The 27,101-nt window shown below is 38.9% G+C and overlaps 1 protein-coding gene across 12 annotated transcripts in view; it reads right to left on the bottom strand.

Annotated features, from left to right (window-relative positions):
- Window positions 1-1,357: 1,357 nt before the first annotated feature.
- Window positions 1,358-27,101, bottom strand: part of SLMAP (sarcolemma associated protein) — a 125,927-nt gene continuing 100,183 nt past the window's right edge. For 5 of the 12 annotated variants that reach the window (XM_051979533.1, XM_051979570.1, XM_051979551.1 and 2 more), the window contains 7 exons: window positions 19,595-19,717; window positions 18,360-18,434; window positions 16,310-16,630; window positions 12,242-12,359; window positions 11,052-11,223; window positions 6,612-6,746; window positions 1,358-3,190 (listed from right to left, as the gene is read on the bottom strand). In XM_051979533.1, coding sequence (XP_051835493.1) covers window positions 3,098-3,190; window positions 6,612-6,746; window positions 11,052-11,223; window positions 12,242-12,359; window positions 16,310-16,630; window positions 18,360-18,434; window positions 19,595-19,717 — 1,037 coding nt within the window. In that variant the 3' untranslated portion in view covers window positions 1,358-3,097. Of the gene's footprint in view, window positions 3,191-4,622; window positions 4,713-6,611; window positions 6,747-11,051; window positions 11,224-12,241; window positions 12,360-16,309; window positions 16,631-18,359; window positions 18,435-19,594; window positions 19,718-27,101 lie in introns of all 12 variants that reach the window. The other 7 variants (XM_051979579.1, XM_051979624.1, XM_051979606.1 and 4 more) reach the window with 3 other exon arrangements.

Raw genomic sequence — 27,101 nt, 5'->3', positions numbered from 1 at the left:
AAGTAATGGGGATTTACAGTCTCAGAGTTCATGCATGGAAGTGAGGGTCCCATTAAGCACCTGACTCGCTTAGACACCTGCTGGGTAAACACATGCTTGGATTGTGGACTGCCCTCTGAGCCAGAAGCATGCTCTTTGGCTTGTCTTCAATGGGGACAAATTTTCATCCTTTGATCTTTGGAAACAAAAAGGCATCTGGATTTAGGTTTAGTAAATAAATAAGTGATCAAACTTGGAAGTAACATCTTTGTCTAAAACAAAACCCAACTTTTACTTTGAATCCATAAAGTTGAATAAATCCAATTAGTTAATGACGAAGAGTATGCACATATATATGTATGTATGTACGTATGTATAATGCGTGCACATACCTATGTATAAGTCCTTAACCATTCTTTTTTTTTTCCCCCCTGAGCAAGGCAATTGGGGTTAAGTGACTTGCCCAGGGTCACACAGCTAGGAAAGTGTCTGAGGCCACATTTGAACTCAAGTCCTCCTGAGTTCAGGGCTGGTGCTCTATCCACTGCACCACCTAGTTGCCCCGTCCTTAACAATTCTAAGAGAAGCAATAAAAATCTGCTTTTGGCAACAAAAGCATTGCTTAAGTAAAGATATTGTCTTTGCAGGAATACCACTAATTTATGGTGTTTGCTTGGGAAAAAAATTAGCTAACCTACTTTAGAGGATTTTTTTATATGTAAGTATGGCAGGCCTTTAAATTCATACAACCAGCTTTCAACCCAAAAGTTCAGTTAACTCATTTCTGACATTCAAAATATTTTCCCCTTAATTAGAAAAGAAAAAAAAAAAGGATGACTTGAGCTCCTGCAAATCTAATAAAGAAGTTGCCACAAGAGTTTTGAATTGGTATTCAAAAAGTTCAGGACATATATATGTATATAGTTGTTATTCCTAAAACCTTTTCACTTCTGATGGTAGAGATGGTTGTCGTTATCTTGCCTAGTTACAAATATCTCAGTATTTGTTGCATGTATTACGATAAAAAGTATCCACATCGAAAACTGATTGATAACAAGAAGATGGAAATGTTGCTTACAAAAAACTTACCCAAAAGAAACCCTGTACCATGAATAACGATACCATTTCTTATGTTTACGGACTAGATCTTTTGATTGGTTCACAACACTGTCAGTTATGAAAAGGAGACATATGTTGGGAGTAGAAGACTTAGGATAGTCTAGTTAAACAAGGCTTACAGATCTCTAGGAATTTCTAAGGATACCCAACATAGCATACGTGGCTGACCGTCATACTGCCACTTGAGGACAGGTGTATTATGAACCCCGTAGTATCATCAACCCTAAAGATTTCAAATGAGATCCAACTCAAACATGCATAGGGAGAGTAAAGTTATTTTATTAAATCATGCACATCACGTGTGTTAGTGCAAATAGTTTAATCTGTATTCCAGAAATTCTATTGTACTTTATATCTTTACAAAATAGATTTAAAACAATTATTTACTTTAAAAAATGTAATTCTGAAGTTAAGCATTTCAGAACAATATTTGCAATAACCTATATACAAGAGGTACAGAGTACCACTGGCATATGAGCATTCTGTGGGGGAATAGCTTCCTGCAACAGAAAAATGGTGAAATGAACAAGGTGATATTTCCTACAAGTCATCAGCGGACTAATTCTTCCATAAATCTAATGGTTCTCCCAACAGCAAATCCCCAATAGCTTAAAATATAACCTTTAACATATAAACAATGACCCCCAAAACCTCACAAGGCAAATTATATGCTAAACTCCTATTTAAGTATTTGGCGAGACCTGTAGATTGCCATGGAGAATCCAAGCCAAATTCTGTGAGATTTTTCTCATTTCCATTTTCTAAAAAACCTTCACTCCGTTAATACTTCAGTATAATAGAGAGACTTCAGTAAACTTTATTGACATAACCGTCGAGCTCACTTCGTAGCTTGGGCGTTTAACTGATAAGATCCCAACTGAAGTAGTGCTTCTCATGAACAAAACTACTCAGTTTAAAAAAAAAAAAAAGACAAAAAAAAAAAAAAAAAAAAAAAAAAAAGCCATTTGCATCCCTAACCTTAAGATTCCCTGGGTTTATAGAAATTCACCTCGTCCAGTAGATCGATTAGCTATAGATGCACTCCAAACTCTCATAACAAAGTTAAGTCAATAAAAGTTTATCTAAAGAAGACACATTTTTCTTTTTTTAAAGCAATGTTTGGAAGAATAAGTGAGGAGGAAAAAAAAAAAAAACCATGCTTCCTAAAATGTTGTAGATGAAAAGTAAAGATCTCTTTACTTTGAATGCATAAAGTTGAATAAATTACATTCCAATTGAATAGTTTGGTTTACTTGTTGCTGTAGTTGTGAAATGGTTAACTTTTTGCTCCCAGAAATACTTCAGTTCACTCAAGAAAATACACACACCATTACAAAGTTTTTCCAGGTTGATGCCATCCACATCTTCAAGTCACTTTAAGGCTGCACAAAAGCATGTATATTTCTCAAGTCACTGCTAAAACAGAAGAACCTTTTCCAAATGTGTCTTTTCCTTGAAAAATCTATGGAAGTAGAAGTTGTCTCTAAGTCTTGTTCCCAATAGCTCAGTGGTTTATAGCAAGTAAAAATGGTGTCAATATGTAAAAAAAATATATGTGCATATATTTATTTCAAAATGATCGGCACTGAGCACACAGTGCCTCTTTTCCCATGTATTTATCAGTTGTCTGGTTTGGGTGTCCAATCAGAAAATGAATTATCTGGCAATCAGCATCTAGAGTAAAATAGCCATAGACCTAAATGTTATAAATAATTTGGTACCAAGAAGCCTACTTTAGGCCACCATAATATTTAGAATCTCAACATACTAATTAAAAAAATTACATGAAAAATTGCAAGCAAATTATTGCTTACAGTAGAATAAAGTCACAATTTTATTCCCTCTTTATAGACAGATACATTTTATACAATTTAAAGCAATGACCCGACTGTCCTTTTCTTGCACTTTTGTTGTATTAAGAGGTAAAAAGGAAGAAAATGGATCTGTTCTCCCCGCCAGCTTCTAAGAGGAGGGCAGGGTACGGAACCAACCAAAGTTCTCATGGCGAAGCTCTGGTTAGGCCTGGTACATACAACACTACGGCTGTCACAGCTACCAGAGCTGCCAACATGGGCATCCAAGGCCAGTGTCTCTGTGTAGAAAGAAACCAAGAGTCAATATCACATTTCCCTCAGCCTTTCATACCACCTAGTGACCTAAGCCCTCCATTCAAAGAGTCTTGAGAACTCATGACAAAGCCCAGTGAACTTTAACTCTGCTTCTCACTATCTGAAAATCTTGTCTTCTTAAACCAGGAAGACTCATTTAAAAAAAAAAAGAAAGAAAGAAAAAAAAAAAAAAAAACCCAACAACAAAAAAGGCAATGTGACCAGCAGGTCCAACTCCAGTGGCCAACTGTGCAGAAGGAAAACACGTCACCAGGAAATGCCCTTAGTCGTTCTCAACCTGGCTACACATTTGGCACCTAGAAGAGAGACTTCCCCGTTAAACTTCTCAGAATTCAAGCTCCTTTTCTTTGTGCTATTACCAAGGTTTTTCCATCAGTCTAAAATAATGAACTGTATAGAGTAGTTTTACCGTAATACATTTAGACTAAATTTTAGGTTTCTCAATTAAAGATCCAGCATGAGATAAGTTACACAAAAGGTGAATGGGCCAAGGATAGCGTGACCTGAAGACCACACGAGACTTAAAAATAGATAGTTTGAAGTCTGTGTTAAATATGTATTTGATATTCTTCAGGTAGGCTTCAATTTAGCAGTTTGCATATTGGTTTCATGATAAACGAATGTGGTCACCAATTAGTAGCATCAAAGGGCTATGCAAACCAACCCTGAAGTCAACTTTAAGTCTTTCCTTTTACTGACCAATCTAATTTTGTGGTCAGCTTTCCTTTCAATTGTTTTCAGTGGGTACTGACCATCTTCCACCTCTAATCCCATCAAAAACAAACCAAAAACCCAAATCCACTGTTTTGAAACTAATGTTTCTTCTATAACAAGTCAGAGATCTAAAAGCTATGGCCAAGGGTGTGTCGGAAGAGAAGAGCAGGGCTTAAGATGAGTCCATTATTCCAATTTCATCCTTTTTCATCTTCTTCACAGCCACAGTGAAAAGAGAAAAAGTATTAAATAACTGCCACAGTATTAAGGGAATGAGTTGGGGAGGAAAAATAAGCTGGCTTATAATGGAGAGGCAAACTCTTCATTTCTTGTTCAAACCTGAGTTAACTTTTCATTTTCTTTTGGAAAGTACTGACCGACACTGCAGCATTAGAGACGTAAAGTTTACTCTGCTTTTGCGAGAGACAAAGACCCAGCTGAAAGCTGAACATTGAACAACTGATATGTTTGGAATTAATTCACGGTTAGTATCACCACAAAGGAAACAGACAGAACGTTACATGATTAGTTGATTGTTGAGCTTGGGTGGGAGGAAGCACAAATGAAGGGTTTGCTTCAGGAAACAAAACATCTGTGTTGTTCCCCCATGCACTAGTTTACAAATATGGCACAGAGAGGTGACAGGGACGGACAGACATCGACTCAACAGGGAGCTTGTACCTTTCTCTACCACAATGGACCGTAACACCAAAACAGGAAAGCCAGGAATAGGCCGATGAAAACGGCTGGGACGGGTTGGAATATGGACGGCTAAAGAAGGGAAGGGAATTAAAAATCATTTTGTGTTCTAAAAATCAGATCAGATGATTGAGATGGGGGAAAGCTAAGTTATAGCATTAAGTCTGGCATGAATCAGAAGTATCAAAGACATCTAACATAATACAGAAAGTTGGACTGTTGCATACCAACTTAGCACGTTATTCCTTTCAAAAAACAAGTCACGGAAATGGAATTTTCTACGTAAAAATGCCTGGTTCCATTTTACATTAACTGCCCAAACCATTTGTTAGTGCACTGCTCTAGGTAGGAGCTATATGCCCCAAACCACTTTGGATAACGTAACCACTGGAGATCACTAATGATTTAGATCCATCTGGTTATTTCCTGACTCCTGGCAGAGGTCTCAGACCAATCCTTTCCTCACGTACCAAGTGGAGTCATTTCTACATTCTCCAGTAGTGAGGCTGCTTCTTGAACTTGAGTTAGAGGCACCAAAGTATTTGTGAAGTAACCTCCCTTTCAAAAAAGGCAAGAAAGAAGCTGTACAGGTCTAAGTTACGTGTTATCAGAGGGCTCATATTAAACTGGCAAAAAATATTCCAGTCCATTATTTCTCTTAATAAGTTATTGTAATATTGCTGAAACAAATTTCAATCGGGGGGTATGTCTGTGTGGACACATATGTGTCTGTGAATTAACAAAACGTGCTGGAGGTTTTATATCATGAAATGGCAAGTTTGTCTCGAACAAAAAACATTTTAGAGTTTTTCTTTTTAAACATCACTGAAGAGAGAAGTTATTTTTGAAACGATTCTGATGACACAGGGGCTACAATTCTGATTATGCTAGATGCCTTTTTAGAGTAATTTTTTAAAGAAAGAGAACTGAATTTCCAAAATCAGGAAAGTATAATCAAAACTAAAGAAAGAAGTAACTTTAAAATCTAAATTTATTATAGAGTCCTCCTATAGCTATTAAAATAGAAATAAATTATTGTCACTTGGTTGTAAAAACTCCATCCAGGGCTTATCCCCAATTGAAAAGACCTCAACTTGTGAAGCAAGTCCAGATCATATGTCAACAGAGAGTATCCCGGAGAAGGACAAACTGTGTGTGACCAGTGAAATGCACGGCGACGTGCGCGGTGCTGCTCTCTTACAGGTGGTGCTGCCAATCAAGCCTCATGCCAGCGCCCACAGAAACGTGCCGGTCACGACCACTGCAGTACCCAAAGCAGTGACAGGAGACTTAGAAGAGTCAAAGCTACTAACACTCGCAAAGTCAGTCACACTGAAAGAACACCCACCAGTCAAAGCTCACGAGGTCGGCAAGGACCAAATACACAAAACAACATCAAAGGGATCTAAGGTTTCTTTTAAAGAGCAAATACAAACTCTTGTTATTGTTTAGATCATAACATTCTTCATTATACAATATTTCCAAAAAAAAGAAAAGACTGGAGTGACCTTCCATCTTCCTAACTATATATATATAAAAACTAAAGAGAATTATGCCATTAGATATGGCTGGAGAAAAACCAAACCTGGGCTTTAATATGATTTGGATATAAAAATAAGGCTCAAAAGTCTTCTGGTGACCACGTCAGTCATTGGGGGGAGGGGATATCCTAGAGATTACGTGGAAGACAAGGCAACTGTGGAGGGTGTGAACTTCAGACCCCACCTCAGAAGAGAGGCTGCTCATCAGGAGATGCTTCCTCTTCCCCCAAACTGGGGTTTCCCTCACCAAAGCCCCAGTACTTACTCATATTGGTATCCTGTTGCTGCCCACCAGTGTTTCAATGACTCCTTTGGGCACGGTGAGCTGAGTGTCCACCAAGACACCAGTGGGTAACACTCGGAGACACCAACTGAAGCCCTACCGTCTGTGTCCCTCATCCAAACCTTCCCCGAGTTTGTAAAGACTTACATTGTTTCCTTTTTCTTGTAGCTGCTTCAGGCTGTCTTGACATTGTCTGAGCTCATTGGTGATGGATTGTTTTTCCTGCTCGGTCCTTTCAAACTTCACCTCCAGCTCGGAGAGTTGAGACTGTGTCCTTTCATACTACAACAGGCAAAGAAAAAACAGTGGGCGGACCCCGCTTAGAATGGGCGTGCAGCCGGGCTGCTCCTCGGGCTTCTACACTGTCCGGGACAATCGTGGCAGGGGAGAGCCCAGCCTTTCTTGGAGGAGTCTTCACTGCGACTCCTGGCAGCAGGCCTTTGTGGCCAAGGAATTTTACAATCTACTACCGGCCTCTGAGCTCTCAGAATCCCCCTCCCCAGAGAGCTTCCAAGAGAGGATGAGGGAATAGGAAAAAGACAGCTCCAAAGCTTCAGTGACAAGAGCCAACAGGAACATCTCTTCAGGGAAACACTCCCAGCCCTGCAGTCCTGAAGCCCCCAGGGCCGTGTCCCAAGCCGCTGCTCATGGGCTTCCCAGCTCCCAGCCCACCGCTCCCCCCAGCCGGACCAGCATCTTCTTCCCTGTGCCTCCTGCTTTCCAAACCTCCTACCCGGTGTCTACACCAGTCCTTCCCATGAATCTCCACTTGCAGGGCCACCAGCCCAGTCCGAGACCTCGCCCTGGGACTATTTAACTATTAACTCTTGCTAAATAGCCTCTCCACACCAAACTCTGGCTGAGCTACAATGTGACCAAAAGCGTTCTCTCTCTCCAGTTGCATTTTGCATTAAACCCACGACAAAGTGAACATGCGGGCCCATCTGACCCTCAGCTCTTCCCTGGGCTTGACACCCCAAGCCCTGGGTCGGCTCCTTTGTCCCATCTCTCCTCTCCTTCTGGAGGGAAGCCTGCCTTCATTTCCTCCTGCTTCAGACCCAGAGCTTCCTTTAAGGCTCCGCCCAAGTCCCTCCACGGAGCTTCGCCAAGGTCTTTCCTTGTTTTGAGTGTGTTTCTGCTGAGACTGTTGTGTAGCAGAACGTAAGCTCTGAGGGCAAGCTGTTTCTTCAGCTCTAGAACCTAGACACAATGCCTCGACTCAGGACGATTCCTAATAAATGTCTGATGAATGAAACGGATTTGACTCTAGCTCTGTTCTGAAGCTGCAGGTAAGTGCCATCTCTAGGAACCTACAGGTTGGAGGTTGTGATCGAAAAGAAGGGTTGAACTCGAACATAGTGTGTGCTACTGACAAAACAAACAGCAGGACAATATAGACAGAAAGACATGTCTGTGGCTGGGTGTGAACGGGCCTCCCACAGCCTCTGCTTTTCACTTCCCCAAATGAAAGACAAAACAGTTTTCAAAGGGACAGAAACACAAGAGCTGAATGTAAATTAAACAAAGCAAACTGAATACAGTCCCTGTCCCCCCAAAATTTCCAATTACTGAAGATTCTTTTTGTCACCAAAGCTCTCCACACCAATGTCTAAGATCAATTTCATTTTGTTAGGACTGAAATTTCATTAACTATGTAGGTTTTTAAAAAGGCAAATTATTCTTGGAATATTAAACTAGGGGATCTCTAGGTTCTAATGTTGAGAGTCCATATCCAGAGTCAGTCTGAGATTAGTTGTACTTAAGAAAATGTGGCTGGTTGGTTGTGGTCTTTTTCAAGGAGGAGGAGGAAGAATGGTTTTTGGCACATGAGGCAAAGTTGGGGCCGGGCCAGGAGGCCTGGAGGGTCACTGATGAGGGATGCCCAAGACAAACTTCTCACCAGGGTCCAGCCCGACTGTCGACCCAAAGGCCTGCAGCTGTTTCCTTGGAGCACAGAGTCTTTCCCTCTGCCTGGCCAACAGGCTCTTCCAGTACCAAGTCCTCTAAACCCTGGCACTGCAATGTGCATCGGGCACAGACTCAGACAAGAGGTTCAAAGAGAATGGCAAGAGGCCTTCTGGCTTGGTGGCCATCTTAACTGCTCCTCTCTGTCTGGGGTTCAGCAGAAAGCCTCTTGGACCAAAGTCCTCAACTGGGGACCCCAACCTAGGCAGGGCATGGATACGTGACTGGGCAGGTTGGAGAGACACCAATCCCTGCCTGTTTTAGCTTTATAAAATACTTTTCATCATGCAATGGAACCCAGAGACCCAGGGTGAAATCCTGCCTCTGCAACTTGCTACCTGGGTCCCCTCTGGCAAGTCACCTCGGCTTCCTTTTCTAAGAAATGATGGAACTGAACAAAATGACTACTGTCCCCTCATGGTGCTGACTAATGGAAATACCCTGGCAGGGGTCCCCAAGCAGGACAGCGAGTTTCTGGATGGGGGCACTGGGCCTGGAGTCAGCAAGACTTCCTGAGTGCAAATGTAGCCTCCGATCCGTCGGAGCTCAGTGACTCTGGGCAAGTTACTTAACCCTGTGTGCCTCAGTTCTTTCATCTGTTAAATGAGGTAACAGCAAACTCCTCCAGTATCTTTGCCAAGAAAACTCCCAGTTTTGAAGTCTGGACATTACTGAAAAGCACCTGAACAACATGCTTGTTCCTATTATTTCAAAGAAAAAAAAACTGTCTGCCAAGCCCAATATAAACGTTTCTGAATTCTCTGCCCTTGGCTTCCCGTCTTATAGTTTCATCCTCCCATCAACAACCACCATGACGATAAGAACAGCAAGTCTGTCTGGTTGTAACCCTTTAGGGCTCACAAGTGGGTGCAGGAGTGAGGGGGGAGGGTGTGAAGTCATCAGGATTACTCTGGAAAGTGTTTTAGAGATAAACTTCTATGTAATGTAGTGCCAGCAGCCCGAGTTACCCAGCTATCTTCCTTAGCTCAAGCTGGGAGAGTGGGGTAGGTAACCTAGCACCTATATGCCCTGATGCCGTGAGAAAAAGGAAGGTGAGGAGGAGCGTGAAGAGAAATGCATACAAATATACAAAAGCAATACCAGTTAATTTCCAGTGAATTCCATATACACGAAGCGTTACACATTCACAAAATTTTGGATAATAGAATAATATACAAGAAGTTTTGAGTTGAATCACAGCAAAAGGAAGGATAGACCATCTCATATCACAAGAACATGATGACTCCACATAATTATGCCATGTTAATATGAAACCAGCTAAAAGGGAAATGCACATGAACTGTATTGGCAAGCTCAGACACAGTCAAATGAATGGCTGCCTTTAATGCAATCCAGTAACTACCAACACTCAAGAGGTTGGGACAACATGTTGCTGTCCTTGAGTAGTAAGTTCAGTGACTATAATATTCATAAGATTAATGGAAAAAAATGATTAATGCCTTCATATTAACATACAACTAAACCATCTTCCATAGGCATAATTCTTCCTGGATTATAGAATCATGGAATATGGGTGACAAGATGGCCACAAAGTGCTGAGGTCGTTTAAACAATGGCATATGTAATTTGGCACACAATTTGTGATCCAGCAAAGGGTAAGTAAAGCCTCTCTCTGATTGAACATATTTAACAAAAGATAAGAAGCACACATTACAGAATAAAAATACCCACAGAAAACACAAAGAAATTTACAGGTTTTTTGCAACAAACACGAAGACAGAAGAACAATCATTTCCAAATTTGACACAACAAAGAAAGGAAAGCAAAAACAAAACATTACACGGAATGAAGAAACATCTTCTAACAACTGCCATGGGAAATACATAAAAGACTGATTTGTCTTGATTCATTCATTTATAATCATCATTCAATAATCACTAGGGTCCCTGGTCAGAAGGTAGAGATGCTGCCATAGTCCCTTCTAAGGGTTGTCATGGTTCTTAGCAGGAACATCTGTATAACAGGAAATACTGGCTCCTGAAGAGCCCAGTAAGTGGCTGTTTACTGTCAGTTGTCTGTGATTTCAAAGATTAACAGAATTACAAAAGGCTCCTCTCATTAAAAAAAAAAAACAAAAAAGGATTGAGAACTACTATGCTTCCGATTAACCTAATCCCTTATTAATTTCAAGGAAGAGATTTATGAATAAAAGGTCTCTGAATGTGGAGGCTATTATAAAGTGCAAACATTCCTGGGCATTAAGAAAAATGCACAGAAAATCCTCTGGGCTACTTTTTGCTATACAATCAAATCTCCCAGAAGGCAAATCTTCCTAATAGATCCAAGAGAACAGAACCCAGCATGGCAGAAGTGACGGTCAGGCAGAAGTGGTCAGAAGGTATTCTGCCACCAGGGACAGATGAAACAATCGGATAGAAAACATCTCCTGATGTGGGGAGTTAAAGAGGGCACAAGAACTAGGAAGGAGACCAGAGCTCTGCCGACTGACAGCCAGGGTTTGGGCCGGGTCCTCTTCACTCCGGGACCCCGGCATCATGGCGCCCTCTGACCCTGGGAGCCACTAGCACTCTCTGTCCTCTCTCCCTGGCCTCTGTCGTGGAGTCCCATCCCTGGGGTCTGCACGACGGCTCTTCCCTTTACCTCTTTCTGCACCTCCCTGGCTTCGCTCTCAGCCTTACTGAGCAGCGTCTTCCAGCTGGCAGAGTCCCGATGGTGCTGCTCCTGCATGGACCCCACCTGGCTCTCCAGCTCTCTCCGGGTCTTCTCCAGCACACTCACGTTACTGCTGAGCTCCAAGCTCTGCTTTTGAGAGCTGCAACACAAAAGCCAAGTCACGCTCTGCCCGAGACCCACAGGAGTCTAAATGGTGTTTTTAAAGATGTTTACTATTTAAAAAATAATTAATAATGATTGAACACTCCCACTGACATAATAAAATAGAGAGGATGATTTGTATGTGGAACTACGAATCTCTAGTATACTGAGTTTCTTCTAAAATATAAAATCCTTTATATAATTTTCAAAACTATCCAGCTTTTCTGTGACTTCTGACCTTCCCTCTATGAATATTTTAACATTTTATTTCAATCTGAACCTAAACACCAAATAAAATAAGTTTCTTCACACAATAGGGAAAAAAATGTCAAAAAATGCAGACATTCATTATACAATTAATTTCAACATATAACTCTCAAAGTTCTCTTGTCTCTTTTGCACAGTGAAAAAAAAATGCTTCAAGAAGTTTTCTTTCTTTCTTTTTTTTTTTTTAGGGTGTGGTGGAGGTAGCGAAGTAACCTCCCCATTCCAGTATTATAGTCAATAAGAATGACATCTAACACCAAAGTATTACAGCAAGTTGAAAAACAAAAGGAATACTTGCTTTTTTTTAAGACTCATAATCTTATATATCTCTTTTCTTCATATGGTATTTTGGAATTCAAAACGTAGGGCACATACTATATGTGGACGGATTCAGTAGCATGAATAAGGCAAAATCCATCTGTATTTGCAAGTTGCTATGTGACAAAATTTTTCTAGGAGAGTCATATTCACAATTATGCTTTATTTATAAGTAAATATTGCAATAGATTAGCATTCCCTGAGGAAGTCTAGACTAACGCTCACAACAGGGGGTGGGATGACATATTGGCTATAGATAATTGACGGACCAGTATACCTTGCTCAAAATAGCTATTGAATCAATAATGCTGATTGTGTCAAACTGAAATATAGTAAGCATTTCATTACAAAAAATATATATAGATGTAAAAAGAGTTAATGTAAGGCCTGAGATAAAGAAATAACCTGCATTTCCCTTATGAATTACATACCTATGCAATTCTTTTTCCTGTCGCTGAAGTTCTGATGAAAGTGAAACATTTTCCTTTTTCAGAGAATGACATTCTGCTTCTAATATACTCCAGTCTTTTCTCAACTTCTCCAGCTCACCTACAAATTAGTCAACCAAAAAGTATTATGCCATAGTGTAATAAAATAATTTTTTTAGAGTAACTAAAAAAAAACCACTGATTAGGCAATGGTTATACAAGCTATAGCATATGAATGTGATGGAATACTATTGTGCTATAAGAAATAATGAGCAGAATAATTTCAGAAAAAGGTTTCTGATTTACACAAACTGAAGGAAGCAGAACCAAGGGAATGTTGTACACTGCAATAGCAATATTATATAATAAAGAACTGTGCATGATTTAGCTATTCTCAGAAATATAATGATTTAAAAATAATCCAAAGGACTAATTATGAAGCATACTATCTAATTCCAGAAAAAGACTGATATTATCTGAAAAAAACTGAAGCATGCTATTATTAACTTTCTTTCATTCTTTTTCAAAAAATTTGAATCTTTGTATATAAAACAACTAATAAGGAAATGTTTTACCTAATTGTATAAGTAAAAACTTTACCAAATTGCTTATCATCTCAGGGGTAGAGGGAAGGAGAAGATAGAATTTAGAAGTCAAAATGTTGTGTTTTTTTTTAATGTTTTAAAAATTATTTTAATATATGATTTTTGGGGAAAATCAAATATTAAAATTAATTAAAATTAAAAACAAAACAAAAACCCAAAGAGGGAATATATCCAGTTACCTTAATCAAGAAAATTCCTTACTTTTCCTTAAAAATTATCAGAAGCTTTCTATTTATTTTACCATTATTTGGACTTGCGGGTGAGACACAAATTAGATGGATATAGATTGAGATTCATTCAGAATCAAATCTTTTTCCCACCCAACTGTCAGAATTACTATCATCTTGAAGAAGGAGCAATTATTTGGACTTCTTCCTCTCTATTTAATCCATTTATTCTAATGGTACTGAATAAATCAGTTTAGAAAGTCCCATACAGTGTATGACTTCAATAAAAATGCTGGTCCTATTTTTACATTCTGAATAAAAAATTTTTTTAAATAAATTAAATTTTAAATAAAAATTTAAAAAACTACAAAGTCTTTTCTAAATTACAAAACTATCTATGAAAGAATTTCTTTCCAAATTAAAGTTTCTATACTGGGAATATTTATCATCAGAGAAAAAAGTTGCTCTATGGATGACAAAGGGAAGTCATGTTTGATTTTTTTTTTTTTTTTTAGCTGACAACGAAAGAATCTCATTATGAGACAAAGGACAAAGGAGAACAGATTTACACTCATCCTTTTGGGAAACGGAAGACTCATGGAGAGCTCATGCAAATTGTGAGAAGAATTAGAGATGCTCTCTAAGAAAGAGTTCATACTTTTTCCTGAACACTGTGACTCTTTATTCTAATAAAAAAATCACCAGAAGACATGATTCCTCTCCAGAAGAGTTTACATCTAGGGTTTTCTTCTAGAAATGGTCATCATACAAGTACTGCCACTTTTAAAATTAGTGACCTAATACTCTTGAAGAGGACTAAAATACAGATGAGCTATATTTTCTTCATAGCCTTTAAATCTCATATTGCTAGCGTAATCTAATTTACAACAGATAAATCCAGTAGGCTCCATATTCAGATTTTGGATGGTCACTTTTTATTGGTGAATTCTTACCCTGAGGTCTTCTAGAGAGATGGATTTTTGCCCCTCTTTCATCTTTATTACAGGCTTCAAACATCAGTCAATGATATGTTTATTATAATTATATACTATGTTGCCTACATTTAGACTAATACAGCTATGGAGGTATACACTTTTAAACACAGTTGCTTAGTGAGTTTCCAAATACAGGCTTCTCCAGCCATATGGCAAGGGCTAAAGAATTGTTATAAGACATGCTACAAACATTAACATGGTTATGGTTATTCTTTTTGGACAGAACAGAAAAGTCACCAGAATTTATTATCCAAGTCCTGTCCTCATGTCTGATGGAACAAAAAGGAGGAGGCCGCCTGTTTTTACTGCAGTCTCCAAGATGACATCCTGGCTCATTCTGGGACTGGCTTAGACCCTCACTCAGTCCAGAAGATGGAAGAATGGAGCCACCAGAACATAGAGCAGAGATGCTGCCGGACCCCCTCACCAAGTCTGTCCTTTATTCATCTTTATAAGTGTGTGCACAGAGGCTTTTTTTTTTTTTAAGTCAAGCAATTTTATCAAGGTTAGTAGAGAAAATTTTGGAGGAAAATGGATTAAACTGCCTTACAAATACAGTGAAAACAAAATTTTTCTTTTAATTGCTGAAATCTAAAGGTTAAATTCTTGGTTTAAAAAATTTTTTTTCAAACATGGCATTAGTAGCAAAATAGTTTTTGAATTTGAAATATGTTTATTTCACTGCAAAATGAGGTTAACTAGATGCTACATAAAGCATCAAACATTAAAATCTCTATACATACTCTTTTTTAACATCAAAAGGAAAAAAAGCCCTAGTATCTACTTTGTGAACATCAGATGAAAAATTGATGATTCCTAAAGAAGCATAACATTTATAACTTTTAGCTAGTATAATTTTAAAACTTGCATTTTGTTTTGTTTTTCTGTCAATAAGCATTTATTTCTTTCTCTCAAATCACTGGGGGAAAAAAAGGAAAAACAAAACCCTTGTTACAAATATGCATAGTGAAGAAAAATAAATTCATGTACAGGTCACGTCCAAAAATTCATATCTCCTTTATATTGATCTATCACCTTTCACGAAATGAGAGTAGTATACTTCATCACTGATCTTCTGGAACTGTGAATGATGACGGCTTTGACCAGAATTCTGAAATCTTTCAAAGCTGTTTTATCCCTACAATGGTATAGGGATTGCTCACTTTCCTCTGCATCAGTTCAGACAAGTCTTTCTGGGTTACCGTGAGCCAATTCTTTTGTCATTTTAGATGTAGTATTCTACCATATTCACATACTAAAAGACCCATATTCTTATAAATTTGAATTAGTTCCTTATATATGTTAGAAATGAAATCAGAGAAATTTGCTATAAAAATCCCACCTACCTACCCAGCCCATGGCTCCATTAACTGTTTCCCTTCTAATTTCAACTACAATGGCTTTGTTTATACAAACGCTTAAATTTCATATAATCAAAATTGTTATAATTATCCATTTTATCTTCTAAGATCTCTTGAATTCTTTGTTCAGTCAAAGTCTTCCCTTATTCATAATTCTGAAAGGTACTGCCTTTTTGATGCTCTAATTTGTTTATAATATGACTTTTTACATCTAAGTCCTATATCTATTTGAAACTTATCCTGGTATAGCATGTGAGATGTTGATCTATACCTAACTTCTAACAAAATGTTTTCCAAAATTTTGACAAACAGTGATTTTCTTTTGCTAATTGTTGATTTATAGATATTACTGTGTTTGTGGTATATCTAGTCTATCCCAATGAAACCTCTTTCCTTCCCACTTTGTACAAAATCTCCCTTGATAATTGCTGACCTTTTGATTTTTGTTCTGGCTTTACAAGGTAAATTCTTCAGTTGTTTGAACTGTATAGCACTGAACAAATAAATGTAGTATTTATTTTAAACATAATGTAGTTAACCTTCTTTTTATTTTTGTTCCCCTCCTTAAGATAGCAAGCCATCTTATATGGATTATATGTGTACAATCATAATAAACATGTAGTTATTTTAAATGGGAATTTTTCTATCTTTTCCTCTTGGGCTTCATTGGTAATAAAACCAAAATGCTGATGATTTAAGTGGATTTATTTCCTATCTCACAACTTTGGTAAAGTTACTGTTTTAACTGATTTTTAGCTGGCTATCTAAGGTGCATTCATCTAGTATACCATTTCATCATGTGCAAAAAAATGATAATTTTTGTCTCTTCAATCCTAAAAAAGTGGATAAGCTATTATAGGGGAAGAAAATGGCCCGTTGCTACCAGAGAGGCCCACTTGTGCCTTTAGCATTCTCTACTCTGATGACCACGACGCTGACTGACCTTGCAGCCTGGAGGACTCCTCTTTCTGCTGGTCTTCGCACTGCTGGCAGCGGAGCTGAAAACTGGACTGCAAGCTGAGGATCTCCTGCTCGTACTCGGAGGCTGTCTTCCGCCACCGCTCCAGTTCCTCCCGAACCTTCTGAAGCTCGACTTGCAAGGAAGCGATGTCAATGTCCCGCTCTGAGGCAGCCTTGTCTGCTACTTGCTGAAGCAGCAGAATTTCATCCTGGGCACTGAGCAAATCGTGCTTTGTGCTCGTGATTTCACTTTCCTTTTCTTCCCGAAGGTTCTCCATATCGGTATGTAATTTCTGCAACTGGGCTAAAAAGGAAAAGGATATGAGGGATAACAGGAATGAACTTCAGATTTCGTAGTCCACTCAGCTCTTTCCTTTTCTCTCTGACCAATGGACCAAGAGGTATTTTGAAAGGCACTTAGTCATCCAGGACCAAGACAGGGTTATTGTGATTTTAAAAGGGAAGATTCCATCCTGCCCTAGACAAAACCACAGTCCTATATGAATATGATTACCCAAGTTTCAGATAAAGAGTAAATTAAAAGGAATAAGATCATCCATAGTGAAAGAATCCTTTTTTATATTCCATGCTTAGCTTGAGAATATGACCTCCTTTATGAAAACTTCCTAGAAACTCAAGTGGCTCATGCTCCCTCTTCTCTTATAATCACCTTTTACTTTACCCAAACAAAATGTGTGGCACCTCTCTTTCTGTTCTCAAGAAAAATGTAAGCTCTTGAGCTCCGGAACGTTTGTTTCTGTGTTTCTCTCTTTGATTTCTAGTAAGATGTATGGAATTGCTGGTTGACCATATCTATTCCACCTCCCCCCTTCCACACCTCCCACTCACTGCCAATGTACTTCTGAAGTGGCCTTTTATGAATCAAAGATTAAAACTTTATATTGATCCTTCTTCAATTTTTTATTAGTTTCAGTCCAATGTTCTAGCTTTTCAAGATATTTTTGAATTCTGACTCTTTTAAGTGAAAAATTCTATGCTTCTCTGTACGACTATTCAGCATCCCAGGATCTAACCCTCCTGATCTTTGTTCTCATTTCAGAACCTGAGGGGTTTGCTCAGTGGTACTGGGATAACGATAAGGACTTTGCCTTCTAATATTAGCCAAGTCAACTTATCTGTGTTTGTCATTTAACATACTGGATTTCTTTATACCTTTTATTACGGATGGGCACTAGGGAAAAATTCCTCACATATCCTGCTATCTTTGGTTCTGTTCTATTTCCTGTTCCTGTATTCTGTTGCCTTTTAATCCACTTTCTATGCTTAAATTATCACTGGTCATATATCCTGAGGTCTATTAAAATACATCACACACTGTCTTCAAAGTCACCCATAACCTTGATGGTCTGAAGATTGTGATATTTCATGATTCATAGCCATGTTGTACCAAGAAAAATATCAGGGTTAAAAAAAAAAACAGTTTTTAAATTTACATCAAAGAGTACTAGCTTAGGATAGACAAAAGCATAGTGATATTTACTAGACAACTTAGTCTATTTTCTTCTTCTTCCTATTCATTCTGGGCTCCGATCACTGTTCAAACAATAGTATCTTTACAAGATTTAGAGACTGAACAGCTTTATAAAATGTCCATTCAATTTGCTTATCAAGAGTCTACATTTTTCCTTCACCCAGTTTGTTCAGTGTTTTTCTAATAACAAATATCAGATGAGGCATAAAACAGAGCTGTTCATCAGCATTCTATACAATATCTTGAGTCATCACAAGTAATAGCCTTTAAAGATGAAGGATGATGGATTATTCCCCCGTGAAGAGTCTGGACCTTAAGATTTCTTATTCAGTGAGAGTGACCATGCAAAAATGCTCACCTAACAATGCAAATCAAAATTAAATAATTGAAGTCTTTTTCACCTTTTAAGGTAAAATTCATGGCTCTTTCATTATTTCATTAATTTCATTAATAGCAAGTTAGACAAAGGACAGAAGAGGAGGTTGTGAGAGGCGGTGATCAGCCGTCACTGTCCCTCATCTTCAAATAAATTGCTTCATACCTTGGAGAACTTGTATTTGCTTTGTAGACTCCTCAACCTGCATTCGATAGGCTTTTCTTTCTTCTTCCAAAAGAGCTAAAAATGAAAGTAAAAGCGACCTACTTTAACAAACAAATAACAAACTCAATCTTAGAGTTGACCAGCCCAACATTTTAAGTGAAATGCCCATCAAAAGTTTACTGTAGAAAACCAAAATTAAGTAACCAATCTCAATTGTTAGGCAAGCAGTTTAAACATTTTAGTAGCACACGAATAAGTAGTCAATGACCAGCACAAATGCTCCTTCCTGACACAAAGGCCAGTCCTGACACCCTCCTTAGCAAAGACCTGTCCCTCCTTACCTAGGACTCTGAACCTCTTGAGGTTCACGTTTCTACATGGCATTCTGGCTGTTCAGAACTCAGCTCTCTGCTTTGTTGAACTGACGTGAACTTGATGCCAGGGCAACCCGATTTATTCAGTTTATTAAATTGCCTATTTCAAAGATGTGTGCTATTTATAAGGAACATGTTATAAAAGAACCGTTCACTGCTCTCAAAAATAAAAAGGGTTACGTTCAGAAAACTGGCAACAAGATATTTCTATATCTACATAGCGCTGGGCACAAAGCAAGTGCTGTCTACTTACTGACATGTTGACATTTGAAAGACACAGTAAGACAAGTGACTCACCTGCTCCGTATTAATTTATGATTTGCCCATTAAAAATAGCTAAGGTCCCTCAGAAGAAATTTTAAAAGTGATTTACAAATGTTTCATTTTAGCCCAACATTTCCCTATATTTGGAAGAATATAGTGCTACAACATCAGTAATTACTTAAAGAAAAGGCAGCAGGAATAGGGATTTCCTTGTTCCCTCTTTACAGTACTGTTTAGTCTAGCCTGAAAGGCTGTTGTGGAGGCTCAGTTATCGCGGCCTCTGATTCTCTCTCTATGATCTTCTAGGAGGCAAGGATGGGAAGACGTGACAAGAGGAGTGGCTGTGGACAGCGCTAGCTGAAGACTTGGAACGCCGTACGGCTGCGGCACAGAAAACTCCCTTAGAAATAAGGAGGCAGAGGGAGCACTCATGCTCTCCCACTTAGGGCCTAGACCCTGGCTAGAATAATTTATCCTGGGTCATCAAATTAAGTCTTAACTGACTGAAAACAGAAGGCTTTAGACTAATGTTTTTTCTTCTTTCATCATCTCATCGTTAACGCGGCCACTGAAGAGGCAAATCAATCTCGGTCTCACCTTGAAGTTCAGAGCATTTTTGTTTACTCGATCTAGCTAGCTCTTGAGCTTCAATCAACTCCTTGTGAAGATGCTGAATGTCTTGCTTTGTCTCAGTTTCAGACTGGGCCCCCTGCAATTCATCTGATAAAAACATGGGGTTTAAAGCCAAAGTTAGCATAACACATTCACCTCTACTCCTAATGAGAAGCAGCCTCTTTCCTGTTAGGCGTGCAGAGTTAGCTGGAGTATGTCTTCACAATGAGTTAATTGTAAGTTAAAAGTAAATTATCAGTGCAATCTTTTTCCAGTTAGGTCTATCTCAGCACAGCACAGCAAGCAGCAAAATACAGCAACATCTTCATCATCTGGCTACTATACACCCAAGCACTCTGAACCCTAAAAAGAGCTGCGAGCGCAGAAGACTCTAGACGATGAAATGTGAGTGGTCTAAAGGGAGCAGGGGGTAGCATTTTTAGCCAGTCGTAGCTGTTTGTGCCAAGCATCAGAAAAAGAGAGTATGAGAAGAAAAGGAATGCCCGCAGAGACATGGTGGCTGGTAGAAGTGGCAGCAGAGGGAGAGAGCAGGCCCAAGGCAGTGAAGAAGCAGCCATGGAAAACAGTAAGAGAGCTAAGCAGTCCTAGATACTGCAGAATCCCCTGAAAAAACTGGCGTGTTACAGCAGAAAATAATGAATATTTACATGATAGTGGCAAAAGTAAATAATAATAATAACAACAATAAGTAACAACAACAATTTAAGTGTCCAGGTTCACACAGCTAGTCAATGCTTAAGGCTGGATTTGAACTCAGACCTTTCCTAACTTCTTCAGGCCCAGTACTCAATTCATTGACAATCCAGTTGCCTGAATGGATTCATTAAACTAGGTAACAAGTTTTAACAAGTTGTAAGTCAGGAAATAATTTTATCTGCAAATTCTAAAATGTTTTAACCTCCTAACTATTCTGGAAAGCATTACTAGAAAGAAAAGAAAAAAACACCTAGTAACTACTAGGAGACACCAGAAACAACATCCTGGACTTGAAAGACCTGGTTCAAATTCTGGCTCTGCCCTTCATCCCTGAGCCTGTTTTCTCATCTGGATAATGAGAGGCTCAGCACTCTGAAGCCCAAGATGCCTGGAGGAAGCATCACCTAAAGGGGCTGGGATGAGGAACTCCTTCTACTAGTGCAGGTGGGCACCCCCTGCAAGGCAGTCTGGGGCCCTAGAACGACCCCCTCACCCTCACCAAGAGTTGTGTCTCCAACCGTGGTGACCCCGCACCATTTGCACAGAGTCACATCAGCTACCGTTCATCCTTCACACCCACTCCAAGAGGAAGAGGAAAACCAGCAGAGAACTCGTAAGGAAGAGGAAGGCACTGTGGCCAGCTGATCTTGTCACAGAAATAGCTGGCAAAGCCCAGCCCCAGTGCCCACACACCTCATGGATGCCCTCAGCAAACTCCACTGCGCCAGGGCCACCAAGGGTCTCATGGAGGAGGCCACAGAGGCCCAAGCCTCCGAGAATAATGATGGCGGCAGAGCCATACTGGAGGAGCCCTCCCCCACACACCTCCAAAGGCTTTACCACCATGACTAAGTAAGTCAAGAGCAGGGAGCCCACACAAAGATGGAGTGAGACCATCTCCAGTCCAAGCCAAAGTAGCAGGTGAGCAGGAAAGAGAGGCAGGGAAAGGTGGGCCACCCTGGGAGGGGCAAGACCATCTGGCACAGCCCCAGGTGAGGGGCAGCACCAGCACATCAGAGCTTGCAGCCACAATGCGGGGCAGATCCTCTCACAACTCCAGGGCAGAAAAGAGCACGAGCCAGGAGAGCAGTAAAACCCTTCTCCTTAGATTACAGTGTCTTGGAAGATCAGGAAACTTAAAAGGCTCTGGAAGGTTCTCTGAAAATGGCTGTAAAAAAAAGCCCTGAAGCTTGAGGGAGTTGCACCCTCCAGCCTGGAAGCAGGGTCTAAATTAACAGAGTTAAAAGTCAAATAAAAAGTTGAGAAAATGAGCAAAAAACAGGAAAAGATTCTAACCATAGAAGGTTACAATGATGACCTTTAGGTCTCCTTGAGGAAGACCTAACCATACACTCAGAAAATAATGAAATCAAAGCTCTTACATCCAAAGCCTGCAAGAAAAATCTGAATTGGTCTCAGGCCTTGAAAGAACTCAAAAAGGATTTTGAAAATCAAGTAAGAGATGGAGAAAAAAAATCAGGAAGAGAAATGAAAGTGATCCAAGAAAATCATGAAAAACAAGTCAACAGATTGAAAAGGAACACAAAAATACCGAAGAAACTAACACCTTAAAAACAGACCAAGCCAAATGATAAAGGAAATACAAAAAGCCAATGAGAAGAATGTCTTAAAAAGCAGGACTGACCAAATGGAAAGAGAGGCACAAATATTCACTAAAGAAAAAAAAACTCCTTAAAGAGTATAATTGACCAAATTGGGGGTAGTGAGTGTGAGAAGAGGGAGGCATGAATATAAGGAGGAAAACAACTCCTAGTAGAATTGGCCAAATGGAAAAAGAGGCACAAAAGCTCACTGAAGAAAATAATTTCTTAAAAATCAAAAGTGAGCAAATGGAAGTGAATGACTTCATGGAAAATCAAGAAACAATAAAACAAAGCCAAAAGAATGAAAAAATAGAAGACAATGTGAAATGTCATCATAGAAAAACAACTGACTTGAAAAATAAATCTATACTCCTCTTTTTGTTTTTCAGATCAAGAATGATCACAACTGATTTCTTTTCTGACACTATAAGGGCTGGGGCTCAAGCCATTGCTATTTGGACACTAGCTTTCTTGAACTCAATCTCTGTTCCCACCTCCCATCTATCTTTTAAAATAATCTTGGACAAAAAGGCTTTCTGAAACACCTTTTATTTCTGTTATTCCATTGTTCAAGTACCTATAACAAGGATCATGATCTAGGAACAAGTCCTAGGTTGAAGTATTGCCTGTATTCACTCGTAACCTCTCTTTCCATTCTTAAGATCATGATCAAGTCTTCTATTTTGCCCTTGGGTTCTGAGAGATCTAGGCAGTTTTCCTGAAATGTGATGTTTAGACTCTTTTTTGGGGAGGTCATGATCTTCAAGTTAAGTCCAGCGATTTTCAGGTCTGTTTGCCAGGTCAGTTGTTTTTGTTTTTGTTTTTTTTGATATGAAATATGTTTTTTACTTTTTAATCTAATTTTTTTTTAAACATTTTTTGCTGCCTCATGGAATGATTAGCTTCTATTCAGTTCATCCTAACTTTTAGAAAGCTTGATTCTTGGGTAAAATTGTTTAAGTATTGGGCCAAGATATCAATTCCATTTCCAATTTGTTCTTCCACAGCTCTTAGTTTTGTTTTGTTTTTCATTTTGACCTCCTCAAGCGCTCTTATTCCACTTATAAAAAAAAAAAAATTTTTTTTTTTTTTAAAGCTCTTGTTTTTCAATTCTTTGAATTCTAGTTGAATTTGTGCCCAAGTTGCACTTTTCTTTGAGGCATTCTTCTATGTCTTTTGAAGCCATTCTCTTCTATTTGTCTCTTGAGTTTCTGGGCTGTCATATAGTTGTAGGGCTTTTTATTCTCATTTATTTAATTTTTTTATAATGGTGTTCTCTTTTTTTTTTCTGTTTCCTCATTCTTTCAACCTAGTTTCTTATTTCAAACTTGAACTCAGGGTTGGAATCTGCACAATTCCTGAGGGAAGATGTGGGCTGATACTTTTGCTACTTTTGATTGGGGGAGTGGAGGTGGGGGCGGAGGGAAGAGTGTATTAAGCATTATGTATTGCCAAGATCTCAGGGATAGCACAAAGGAGGGGTTTTCAGTGCTCCCAAAGTAGTCTGATCCAGGGGTTCTTTCTCTGGTCTGAATGCTGCAAATTCCTTAACTGGGGTAAGGCACAAGACATGTTAGATCTTCTTGGGCTCTAAAGGAAGATCTGCTGGTTCTGGGGTACCAAACACAGAACTTAGGCTTCCCTCTGGTTTTGGGATACCTGATCTGGTTGTTGTTCTTCAGGATGCAGATTGAGCTAGAATTTGGAATTGAAATCCTGTTCACCTCCTAGGAGTCACACTGCCTAATGCCCCTTCCTTTCCTCAAACACTGTTTGGAGGAGTTTAAGGGTAGGGTTCACTCTTTAGCTCCACCAACAGTAAACTTGCAGGTGAAGATCATGCAGTCTTCAGAATGTCCTATAGTGCCTTGTTCAATGTAGAGTTATACAATAGGAAATCAAAAATTTGATGCCTATGGTAAATAATTAGTATCAATGATAATTTTATATTCTATAATACTACTAAATTATAATTTGAAAATGGTAATTATAATACTACTGAAGGTTAGATTTTCTTAAAGCACAGTGCCCATGTAGACTAAGTCCTTCATCTCTAATACTGGAGGCACTGGGGACAAGACTAGTACTTTACTTTTAGGCTAACAACAATAGGTTTTTATTGTACAATACCCATCTCAAGTCATGATTTTACCTAAAGAATCTTACATATAATTATATTATTATAGGCATTGTAATTAGTTATAGAAATCCTGTTATTCACTTTACTTAAATCACTGAAGTGAAAGACTTTCAAAAACATGTCAGAAATGTATTTGGGGCAAATCATCAAATGATATTTATAAAATACTATAAGCACTGCGATATTCTTATCAGCTAAGAGACATAAAAAATAGAAGTCCCTGAAACAAAATAGAAGCCCCAACAAAATTACATAATTTAATGAGAATAACCAATAAAAACAACCATATATAAGCCAATAAATGTTTGTAGAGCCTTTATTTAGAATAACAATGGTCAAAACTTCACTATTTACTAATGAGCCCATTTGTATGCACTACTAGGTTTGGACAAGTGCTCATCATGCTTCAGATACTTATGTGGGAAAATGTCTCATTAGCGTGCTGTAGCCTGGCTCCACTCCCACCACACCGAGCTCACAGGGCCCCAGTTTTGGCACTGAAAGGGCAAGGCTAGTTAAAGGTAAAATTAAATACTATAAATATTCAATGTCCTTCAATATGAATTATGTTGTCCTTGTATTGATATAAACCAGAGGTTTCATGCTATCCCTTAGTTACTCTTATAATAACTAGGGGGTCAACTGAACTCTCCTTTAAAAATCAAAAGGCAACTACACAAATAGGGTGTTGGGCCTTGAATGAGAAAGACTCATCTCCTTGAGTTCAAATCTGGCCTCAGACAGCTAACCAGCAGTGTGACCCTTCATGTAACGATCCTTGTCTCAGTTTCCTCATCTGTAAAATGAGCTGGAGAAGGAAATGGCAAACCATTCTAGTATCTGTGCCAAGAAAGTCCTAAATGAGGCCATGAACAACTATCAACCAACTGAAAAACAACTGAACAACCACCACAAAAAAAAAAAAAAAAAAAAAAAAAAAAAAAAGCTGATGAGGAGTTCAAATTCTAGAAATGAAAGCTCATGAGCAATTCTTTTATGTTTCAAGTTATAAAGAGCTAAGATAGTTGCAATCACTTCAATACAATATTTTTTAAGCACTGAACATGTGCAGAGCACTATGCTAGGAATTCTGCCTTGCAAAACTTTATTTCATATGCATCTACATGAGAAAACTTAAAATATTCTAAACACCCTCCAGATATGTTGCATTTTCCAAAGCATTCTATTTTGAGTCAAAATGAGAACTAAGAATCATTTTTTAGGCTGGTATGCACAACATAACATCAACAATTCATTTGAGATTACATTTCTAAAAATAAGAAATTATAACAAAAACTGACTGATTTTCTTTTTTGTGAATGTAACAAGTGAGATATTCCAGCAGTTCTGTTTAGCCTTACAGTACCATTTAAACCATGTATCACAGATCCTGGTTAAAAGTTCACACAGAGATTTTCTGTTTTTTCATCTAACAGTAGAAATGACACCTGAGACATAAGAACAGAGGCCACAACTCAAGAGACCACCTCCTGAAACTCATGGCAAAGACCCAAATGCAGGCATAGCAGGAGCTAGTAGCCACAAAAACATGGCTGCGGGTCTGTGGGGTGACATTGCCCAACAGTATCTGGTTCCATTGGAGAAGAAGTCAAGGAGGAGCAAGAGAGCGACGTTTGGCAAGACAATCGGTGACAAGCACAGGGGCCGGGGCACTAGAAGGTCTGAGGACGGTTCCCAGCTGCACTGAACTGGCCCAAAGGCAGGCCATGAAATGACGCAAGAGAAGCCGCAAGAAAGGGAACGAAGAAGCAGAGAGAGAACAGAGAAGGTGTGTCTGACGCTGGGCAGTATTCACAGCCACTGCTGAGTGAATACTGGAGGCTCTAAGATGAAAGAGCAAGGCAAGGATTTGTGGAGACTGCAAGGTTATGGGTGACCACAAAACCCGAGAGTAAGACATCCTGGTGAGAGATTCAAGAGCACCTGGAAAGCAGGATGACCTAGGGCCGAGTGACATGTGTATGTATGGGAGTCGCAAAGAAAACGGTGAGCCAAGTTCTCCACTGCTTGAGAATGGAGAGACTGTGGTCCAAGACAGCTGTCTACATGGAGGCAGGCTGCCCAGTTTGCACTTGTGCCAGCAAAAACCTGAAATTTGCACTAGACTGAACAACAATAAAAAAAGTTGGTGAAAAGCTACAGTGAGGGACTCCTTCCATCCTGGGAGTCAGCGAGAAGCCTGTGCACGTAAACAAGCTGGCACTTTCCAATGAGAACAGAGGTATGCAGGATCTACAGGACCTTCGGTCCAAAAGGCAGCCAAAGTAGAGACCCCTGCCACAGGGGAATCAAAATACTACAACCCAGGCACCCATAGAACCAAGTCTGATACTGTGTCTTGAGATGTCAGAGGCCAGAGGATTTCCAGCTCTGAACTTCAAGAGACAAAAAATAAAATAAAATCTAAAATCTATGAAAGAAAGAACTGGAAAGAGAATAAGTAACTTAGAAGAGAAAGTAGAAAACTTTACCTAGGGAATAGACTCTCTGAAAACTAGAAATGAAGAGAAAAAAATCAGTGTTTACATAAGACAACAAGTTTTTGGATAAAATCAAACAAGTGAAAATAGAAAAGAAAATATAAGAATAAAGGAGATGATCCAGAGATTACTAAGTGCCTGCAATAAAAAGGTGGACCATATAATATAACCAACAATTGGAATGAGCCTCAAAAGGAGTACATATACTTCACTCCCTGAGGGGGGGAGAGGAGGGTTGTTAAGAAGAGAAAGATTCCATAAATGAGAAAGGTGGATAAAGATGTATCTAAAGTTTTATTAAAAATGACCCATGGGAAAGAAGCTAAAACTAGGATTCACAAATTTCACCAAGAAACCAATGCCATCACAAACATCTACATTTTTTCCTCATCAATAAAACCTAATGGCTACTATTTATAGAGAGCTTTTAACAAATCATGACTATTACAATAAAACTGTATGAGAAAGACATATAAAGTCAAGTATTCTGTTGGCTTTGGCTGAGGACACTTATCAGTGATTCAAAATAT

Source organism: Antechinus flavipes, chromosome 1 (assembly GCF_016432865.1).
Source record: "Antechinus flavipes isolate AdamAnt ecotype Samford, QLD, Australia chromosome 1, AdamAnt_v2, whole genome shotgun sequence".
NCBI lineage: Eukaryota > Metazoa > Chordata > Mammalia > Dasyuromorphia > Dasyuridae > Antechinus > Antechinus flavipes.
The sequence above is the reverse complement of the archived record's forward strand: the minus strand, read 5'-3'. Positions and strand labels throughout refer to the sequence as shown.